Here is a 10,009-nt window from a genome sequence, read left to right as displayed (position 1 = left end):
TAGATGCAATTTCCTGCATTCTAATCAATTTTAGGGCAAGGAATGGCAAATCCCATCTGACTCACTCCCTCAGATTTGAGATGTTGAGATGAGAAAAAATAATGTCACATGGCCACGCATGTGATGCTATGCCGAGACTACTATCCATCAGTCATGACTGAAAGCCCAAACGCACAATTTCAAATGCCGAATTCAACACACAGTTGGTAGGCCTACACACAAGTAATTTTTGTAGCAACCACAATCAATGGTAGCAACTCCTGAACTCAAATAATTGGAAAGATAATTATTGCAGAGGTGGTTTTGAAGGCTGGTTTGGGTTGTGGCCAATGGGGCCAAGTTGGCCTGGCCTCTTGGGGCCTTGGCCCTTTGGCCCCCCACCCTCGAACCTGACTTGGCCTAGGGACCAGTTCATTGTACACTATAGCCTATTCGCTGGCACATGAAGCACCTTGGAAAGATTATTATTGCGAAGGCTGTTTTGAAGGCCGGTCTGGGTCGTGGCTGAGGGGCCATATTGGCCTGGCCCTTTAGGGCCTCTGGCCCAGTGGCGTAGCTAGAAAAGAAAATCTAGGTGTTCCCAAGAAAATACAGGTGTTCCTTATTTATTTTATTTTTTCCAACTCAGAGTAAACACAGCACGTTTGCACGGATCGGCCTACTATCACGGTGTCATACTATTACGCATACTATTACGCATGAATCATGACTGGCAAACCCAACCTAACTTATTTGTTGCTATATTTGCGCTGCAACTGAATTCAAAGGGATGCATATTGGCTTTAAATATACGTCAATTATCTCATCAGAGTCCATTCCTCGGCGAGCTCCTTTTCAAACATTGACTGGAAGTGTTGCCAACCTGTTAATTCTTGAAAACACTTGCTGTAACGGTGGCTCTGGTGTGTAGGGCTACAAAATATTATTAAGGAAATGTTGAAACTAGCAAACAGAAAACCAATCCACCAGTTGGGCTGCGTTTGAAACGTTATTTAGTGTTTAATTTATATCCCGAAATTGGGAAACAACAAGGACAGCCTCCAACACAGCCATTCTAGCTAGTAGCAGAAGTTTTCACAAACCCAAAAGGCCGACCGGTTTAACCAAAACAAAGGAGAAAAGAAAAGGATGGGAAGAGGGGTACAGACAGACAGGCTGGGCTGGCTGGAAGAGACGTGTGCGTGTGTGTGTGTCAGGGCTTAACACTAACACACGCCAGGTAGCCAAATGCGGGTGAAAGTCGGCGTTGGCTAGTAGATACCGAAGTTTCACTAGCCATTCTGGCGGGTCCGTCACTATTCTAAATGATGAGGCACCGCATTTTGTAGTTTTTCTCCTCGGACCGTCTTTGCTACAAACGCAATGCAATGCGTTTTCGCGAGCCTACAATACCCATGAAGCACCTGTGTCACGTGCCACCTGTGTCTCACCCACAGGAGGAATCTGATAGAGCTAGTCTTGTGAGTGGCAGCACCAGCACATCAGCGCGCGTTTGGAAATGCCACTGAAAACCTTCACGTGAAAATAAAGTAGCGAAGTTCATCTCAACTGACCTGTTTTGGGATCTGTCATTAGTACAATGCATAGTAGTAGTGGACATTAAAATGACCAAGGCGAGAGGAGAACACCTCAGTCTTGTGAAAGTCTTGAGACTAATAGCGCAGTGATAAGACACGGACACATGCGGCATTAATAATGTTCGGTTTAAATCATTTTCTGATTTGCCTGTATGTCTTCATACCTTAATATTCCTCCATGTTTCTTGTGCCGTTGTTTCCGACTGTCAAACGGGGCTTAAACAACGCGCAGTAGTAGCCTTCCAGACTGCACAAAATCATGTCCCATGTCCCTTCGCATGTGCCCATCTTGCCTTGCGTCCGTTTGTTTAAACAACTCAATATTAAACGGAATGAAAGGAAGTCGTAACTCCTTCTGTAGTTACCGGCCGCATATGTGTGTGCCTTCTAGTGGATAGCCTACTTTTATGAGAAAATATTCCAGAAGAGGGGTTATTCCACATCCATGACTGAGGACATGCGAAGCTTGGCAATGACTTTGCACTATCTACTTTGCGCATCGAAAGTGCCCTTCAGATCAAAGACAGAAATATTTTGCTCTCATGTAGCTTACATTTGTGCCCTTCCACAACACTGTGCTTGGTGTTTCTGCACGGCTATGCCATTCCTCAGATAAGTTAATCTGTTCTTATAGCATGCATGGACCAGTTAATAACAATTCTATTTAGGCCTATTAGGCCCTATATTATTATATTATATTATATTATATTATATTATATTATATTATATTATATTATATTATATTATATTATGTTATATTATCCTACATTACATTATTACAGCCTATTATATAATTCATTAAAGCTGCTATGATGGTTAAGAAAATTATGGCTAGTGAAAAGGCCCAATGGCTAGTGAGTCAGGAAAACCACTAGCCAAAATGGCTGGTAAGCGAAAAAGTTAGTGTAAAGCACTGGTGTGTGTGTGTGTGTGAATGTGACGTGGGTAATCACGGTTAGCACGAGCAACAGTCAGCTTACCGGTTGTCCAGACAATCAGAAAGTAAAGGAAATGTCTTCACGGTACCTGACCTGTTCCGAGCGTCCCAGCGTCCCACAACTTCAATTTAAACGAAATACACAATTCACACTTGGTAGCAGTCCGAGTTGGTAGTTAGTCGGCGTGTTACTCTCTCCGCAACTAATGCTACTCCTCCACCAAGTAGAACACCGTTTACAGGCATCTCCATACTGGCATTCTTAATGCGAAATCTCCCCTGAAAATCATAATGTGGTGTTGTTTAATCCATTTCGTGTTAGTTATGCTAGCGACTGGACTTCTTTATGGAGCGTTCATGCGGGGTATCAGCTGCATCAAAATCTTCAAACTTGTTTTTAAAACTACCGCGTCTGTACTGTCTGTGTCTGCGCGCGCGTTATCGTTCACGCATGGTCTTCTCTATGGGATGTACTATATTTATTTTAGGAGCAACGTACGAATGAAAGGGTTGAAATCCATACTCGTCGCCTAGCCTACATGTGCGGCATTTTTATCATTTCGTTTCCATAATAATTTTAGGCACATAACGCTCGCGCCCTCCGCAATTTAATATTGCACTCCAACCAACTGTATCGGGCTAAATCATTTAGCCATCCACTCACTGCTTCAGGGATGGCGAAAGCTTTCAGATTGCTCTGGCATTTAGGCACGTCTACAGAAGAGAGATCTGGGATCCCCAAGCTAACTGTATTTTGGTTCATCTATAGCTGCATCATCCTCTACTCGCGCAGACCCTTAGTGCTTCGTGCATCTTCGTTACACTTCGTGAATATCTGCGTGAGAATCAGGTTATCCTGTCGGATGGTATGGGTAATAAGGCTAACTGTGGGCCTGCTTTTTGAAGGGAGAACCTCTGCGATTCTGGAACCTGAAGTCTGTTGGGCCTAAAGCCGTGGCTTTTTCAAATAATTTCGATGAGAACTCTGTTTCATCGCAGCATATTTTAGAACCATCATGTTGCACCACTGACATAGCCTATTCAGTAGCCTATCGATGATGTGCGATTCTAAAGGTAGTTATTACGAAAGACTCCACTTGCCACCTTTCCGGGTGGTACTGCACTGACAGCGCCACTAGTAGGGCTTTCAGGCCGACCAGAACGGAGCTGGTGTCGGTGCCCGCACCGGTTACGTTCGGCACTAAAGTGCTTATCTGCGAACCGCCCGTGTTCATACCAGGCTCTGAACTTTGCCGCACGTGACTGTGTTACCCGGATGAACCTGCTAACGGCCACGCTGTCGTCACGGTTCGCGAGAAAAACCTAGTATTTTATGGTTCGCATTGCGAACCAACTTTCCGGTTCGCGAACGCTAAAATCTGTGGCGTGAACACGACGGCCGGTTCGCGATTAGGTGCGGGAACGGGCACCGGCACGGTTCTCAGTCGGCCTGAATGCGCTATAGGTGCACTGCAGGCATAGGTCCACTGGTGAGTGGGGAGGCTGCATGTAAAACCTATGATTGGACTCCCGACGCTTGCGTTTACAATCGGTTGTCAAGTGACGGCAATTTATTTTAGGTGTTCCAGTTATGAAAGTAGGTGTTCCCGGAACCCTCTGGAACACCTGTAGCTACGCCACTGCTCTGGCCCTCTGTGGGTCGAGGCCATGGGGCCAAGTTGGCCTGGCATCTTGGGGCCTTGGTCCTTTGGCCCCCTTGGGCACCCGGACGTGGCTTGGCCTAGGAACTATACCAGGACATTGTACACTATATTGGCTGGCACATGAAGCAATTTGGAAAGATTAGTAAATGTGGTTTTGAAGGCCTGTTTGGGTCGTGGCCGCGGGGCCAAGTTGGCCTGGCCCCTTGGGGCCTCTGGGGTGGGGGTGTAGGCTAGTGCCTATGGGGCTGTGTGATGGGCTGGTCTGTGGCAAAAGTGTCAGGGCTGTTTTTCTATACCAGTAGGTCTACAGCCCTGCAATATATAACGCCATGATGACTGCTTGCGCCTTGCTCGCCAAACTTTCCACCTACGCAAAATTCGCAAAACAGATGTGAAGAGCGGAAATTCACTCAGTCCGCTACAGTTTCGCTTTTGTTTTTGCGGTGTCTTGAAAATTTGGAGGACCGAGGAAGTCCAATATTCGACATGGAGAGCGTTCAGAATTTTACTGAAGCAGAATTTTACGAGGCCACCTTCGACTCAAGGGCATATATCGATACTTTCTATTCACATCCTGGAGGCCACGAAGGTGAAAACTATCTTTTATTTGTTTTACAACAACTGAGTGGGACGTTTTGTTCAGGTGAGCCGCGCATTTTACGCGATTATTTAGATTTCTTTATTTTCAGATTTATTGAGTGGTCGGTCGTAAAATAAATCTTGCCTTTTCAGGAAAATACAAAGGCCAGAGACTCGTAGAAGTTGGATCTGCCGCCTCGATTCACTGCGTAATCAGTGCCTGCGCGCACTTTGACCAAATCATCATGTCAGATTTCGCGGAAAGCAATCGTCAGGAGCTCAGCCGATGGCTCAGAAAGGAGCCTGGTTGTTTCGACTGGGGTCCAGTAATTCGTCAGGTTGGTCAAATGGAGAGTGGAAGGTAAGCGTCTTTGACAATCAGAAAAAAATCTACGAAATGACGTGCGCGCGCCCTCTTCAGTGTGATGCAAGGCATGACAGTGCGGTAAAGTTAGTTTGATATTGGACATTCATTTGACATTCAAAATAAAAACTTGATGGATCTGAAAAATAAGTCTTTACCGCACTCTAGGCCAGATATGTTTAACACCACTGGGTTATAGTGTTTGGTAGGTGGTCCAGATTGTGATCCATGTTTGCCTTGCCCATTTTGTTAGCCTACATGTTAAAATCATAGTTGTCTGCACAACAAAGAGAAACACAATATTTGTATCTGCTATCTAATGTCTGAGTTTCCCTAACCCCTGGCCAGACTCTTGACATAGGCTACCTTGTGCATTCCAATATGCGACCTGCGTCCTTCACTTGTGTTTGTGGCCTCGTACCTGGAAGTAATAAGACATGATGACATCACTGACAACAGCATTATTTAGATATCTCGCAAAAGCTCAATTGTAAAGTAATTTTCTCATTTTCAAACAAGATGGTAAATGATGAATAGTCCCCCAAAAGTTGTTGTGGCTAGGCTGACAGCTGGGAAACTTAAATGTTTTCTCCACGGAGGCGGGGCATCAGCAAACTTGAGGCCACAAGCCCAAGTGGAGGACGCAAGGTCGCATATTGGAATTCACAATATTTGTGTGTGTGTGTGTGTGTGTGTGTGTGTATACTCTACTTTACAAACAAAACAAAACAAAAAAAGACAACTAACCCTTCCTTGAATTTGCAGTTGTTGTTCTGTATATCTCCTGTGCACTTTGTATCTGCTAGTGATGTTGGCTATGATTATGTCCTCGTTTAAAAGTCGCTTTGGTTATAAAGTGTCTACCAAATGCAATGTAATGTAATTTGTAGGCCTATCTCTGTTTGACCAATATGGACACACACAGGCCTATTAGGATAAAGGAGGATACTGTGCTCAGACAGGCTAAAGCTCACTGTTACAGTTATCCAGATATCTCTGAATACCTCTGTTTTCAGGGTCGGAATAAGATGGCCTGGGGCCCCTGGGTTGCTGTGGGCCCTCCTGGAATGCATATTTTGCAAATTTACACAGTGTCATAATTAGAAGCTATAGATTTCAGGATAACATGGCTACCAATCTGGCCTACTCAACATGACAGATGTTTTTTCAATATCAGATCTTGTCACAATTCTGCATTTTTTTCCTTTTTGGCAGGGGGCCCTGGGCTGCAGCCATATCTAACCTGTGTGTTTATATGGCCCTGTGTTATTGCCTACTTTTCTGTCTTTCTTCAGAAACCCAGTGCAGGTTGAGGACCTCCTTCGTGCAAGAGTGAAAAGCGTGGTGAAGTGCGATGTCCGCCTGGAAAACCCTTTCCACCCTTCGACACTAGAGCCGGCAGATTGCGTGATCACCTCTTTATGTTTGGAAGCGGCTTGTAAGGATTTGCCATCCTACCGTGCATCTCTGGGTAACGTCACATCGGTCCTGAGACCAGGAGGGGCGCTGGTGATTACTGGTGCGCTTGGGGAGACCTTTTACATTGTTGCTGGGCAACGGTTCTCCTGTCTCCATTTGACCAGCGACGATGTCAAGAAGGCACTGGAGGATCTACAGTTCTCCATCGTGGAGTTTAACATTTTGAAATGGGACTCTGAGCAAGTGAATCATGTGTCAGATTTTGACGCCATGTTTTACTGTGTTGCTGTGAAGTCCATTTGAATAGGCTACTGGCTTGCTTGCAAAGTCAAGGCCAACACTTAATGAGTGTCTATACCAAAGATGGGCAATTCTGTGAGTTGCAGTCATGGCCTGCTGATGGTGGCGATGACCAAATGTGTCCCTCCTTATCATCAAAGCTCATACCTGATCTATAACCTTCTTCTTCCTTTTCTTCTTCTAGTTCTTACAAGAATGAACCTGGGCTGTGAATGCTCTCTGCGGGACCTGTGTCTGTGTTTAGGCTACGTCAAGCATTTGAGTGTACACATCCCCAGTTAAAAGCCCAATGTGTTATTTCCCAATGAGTTGTGTCTATATAAGCCAGATCTTAAATAATGATTCAAGATAAATACGTTTCAGTTTTACACTCAACTGGAGTTTGGTCCTCCGAAAAGGTCCTCTTCTCAAGCAACACACATTTTGACCTCAGGGTGGAGCTGTAAGCCCACTTTTGGCAACTTGTTGGTATGCAGTACTTTTGAAAAAATCTCATTAGTGGCTGCATCAGTCATTAGCATGAGGTAACATCAGCAAATGCAAGATTTTCAATAAGGTAGACCAAGATAAGTTGTAGGACGTGTCACCAATGCAACAAAGTGGAATCAATTCGGGTCTTCCAAATGGGGTGGCTTTCTATTGAACTCCATTCATTCAGTCTCCTAAAGGGGCATGGCTGCCATATGATTGCATTTTGGAGCCTTTATCAATTGTCTCTGAACAAGTTTAGGTTACTGGCCTATTTGGCCCAGGCCCAGGTGGCCACAGATGCAAAGGGACCAAGAAATGCGGAACCCTCCCATTAGGATTGCCACCTACTGTATGACAAACAAAATGAATCTGAATGTTTTAACCTCAGTCGACCATTTTGCTTGTAAGTCATCCTTCATTCTGTGTCTAGGGGGGGAAATCCATCCATTTTGCCCATGCTCTTTTTACTTCATAGAATCACATGGACAGATCACTGTTAGCCAAACTCTGGCAGTTAAGTCAGTTACAATTGGAGAGATGATCACCTTGCAATGCAAAATCAGCAGCAATGTGCATGTGTGGTTGCCGTACTATAACGGTGCATACACACCAACGGCGTGGACGTCCACAGTACGTCCACTTCACGTGTCCGTTATCAGTCCGAAACAGTTAGAATGCATGAAAACAAATCATACCTTGCACACAGGAACGCGGTGTAAGCGCGGCACATGTGCGTCCCGACCTTGAAAATAGAACTCGAATCCATTTTCCTGCGCGGACTTCCGCGTTCAATGCTCGGCTCCCATTGAAAATGAATGACTGCATGTCCGGTCGGGACGGACATGTGCCACGCTTACACCGCGTTCCTGTGTGCAAGGCATGATTTGTTTTCATGCATTCTAACCATTTCGGACTGATAACGGATATGTGAAGTGGACGTACTGTGGACGTCCGTTCCGTTGGTGTGTATGCACCGTAAGGCTGCTTCCTGGCTGCTATCAATAAAAAACATGCACAGCTCCTAAACTTCTAGTCTACTGGGCAATGTGACTACAAGATGCACATTCCAGGTGACTGTGGATCCCACTAGAGAGAGTTCAGTCTAGCCATAAGGTTGCAAGAAAAGGAGTGCTGAAGATGCTTGTAGCCCCATAATGTGCATTGTTCCACCAGTGAAACGCTGTAATAGTTAGAAAAGACTAAACTACTTTAGTATTACACTTCTATGACATTACACAGGGCCTTTAGTAATTTATTACAACCTGGTCATCACCATTCTGGTAACAGTAAACTCATAACGGCCCATGACTTAACGGGTTAAAACAGCCTTTATTGCATTGGCTTGGTCAATTATTTAAAAGAACCTTGTGCAAAATCAAACATGGTTACTACACACACTCCCCAACACACATACACGCACACACACACTTCACAGATGTGAGAATGCACACTCATCTGTGTAACACCAATTTGCATAGTCACTGTCCAGTAGTTTCCCACTCTTGAAATCTGTGTAGTTACGCACTAATCGGTTGTGTGGTGGTTTCCAGGCACTGAAAGTACTCTGGGGCTTTACAGGAAAGTGACATCACCCAACACCGATTAAAATGCATGGCAGACCTTAATCATTTCATTCCTGTTATCTTCTGTTTGGTCCAGCACATAATTCACCCATTCCCAGTACTCTGGATAAAGTAAATGTGTGAATTATACCTGTGCACCACTCATGTTTGACCTGTTAAGCTACATGTATAAAAGTGTGATTTTGTTGCAAAAAGTACACTATATGTAGCTTTATAATGCATGCCATTCCACCAGTGGATCTCTGCTATACTGTAGTCATTGAAAAGACTGTACCATAGCATACTACACTACTGAGCCATTACACAGTCCTTTAATACATGGTGACTTGGTTTCACTAGTAAAAACAAATTAATAACATTATGGTCTTAAATGATTAAATAAAAATGCTTTGCCTTGCCTTGAGCAGAAAATGTCTTTTTAGGCATACATATTATGTTCGTACAGTATGGAAGTACCCCATAGCTCAAATATGTATTTGCCATTTGAGTGACTTTATGTAAAAAAAACACTCGAGTCTTGCACATTTTTGATTTCTTAGTGTTCTACCTGAGCTCATTCAATTGCTAACTTATTAGCTGTGGCATGTTATTTCTGGGCTTCATAACGTCATTACACTGATAGCACTTCCCATATGCAACACTTTTCATAGTTACCGGTATTTGTACAAGGGGGTACACAGGAAAAAGTGCTGTGTTAATTCAACACCTATAAAGGCTAGTCAATTCAACACCTTTCTTCATGAGCATGCCAACGGCCACCTGAGTATTAAAAAATAAAATAGCCCCACCATTTGCAACTGAGTGCCCCCCTCTGTTCTACACTGTCTCCTTCTCAACACCCCCTGTCGAGAAACACCATTCTAGACTACCATCTTCCAGACCACCACCGTATGTGTGTTTAGTGTATTTAGTCCTAGAGTAAAGCAGTGATTCTTAAACTCTTGGCCAAGTTCTTCAACTGTGTATTCCAAATCATTTTTTAATATAATGTAAATATAAATAAGTTGCTGCTGTTGAGATGTATTGTTTATTGGGCAGAGGTGGGCCACAAACATTTGTGAAAATTTCATGTGGGCCCCAAGGTGGAAAATGTTGGGAATTACTGCTTTGAATCG

The 10,009-nt window shown here is 44.2% G+C and overlaps 1 protein-coding gene across 1 annotated transcript; it reads left to right on the top strand.

The window, feature by feature from the left end:
• Positions 1-4,540: 4,540 nt before the first annotated feature.
• zgc:64002 (uncharacterized protein LOC393330 homolog) lies at positions 4,541-7,698 on the top strand. Its single transcript, XM_063217854.1, has 3 exons — positions 4,541-4,821; positions 4,911-5,118; positions 6,417-7,698. Exons 1-3 carry the CDS (start codon positions 4,665-4,667, stop codon positions 6,841-6,843), a joined length of 792 nt encoding a protein of 263 aa, XP_063073924.1. The 5' UTR covers positions 4,541-4,664; the 3' UTR covers positions 6,844-7,698.
• Positions 7,699-10,009: the final 2,311 nt, after the last annotated feature.

The sequence above is a fragment of the Engraulis encrasicolus genome, chromosome 15, assembly GCF_034702125.1.
Source record: "Engraulis encrasicolus isolate BLACKSEA-1 chromosome 15, IST_EnEncr_1.0, whole genome shotgun sequence".
Lineage (NCBI taxonomy): Eukaryota > Metazoa > Chordata > Actinopteri > Clupeiformes > Engraulidae > Engraulis > Engraulis encrasicolus.
This window is presented reverse-complemented; position numbering and strand designations above follow the sequence as displayed.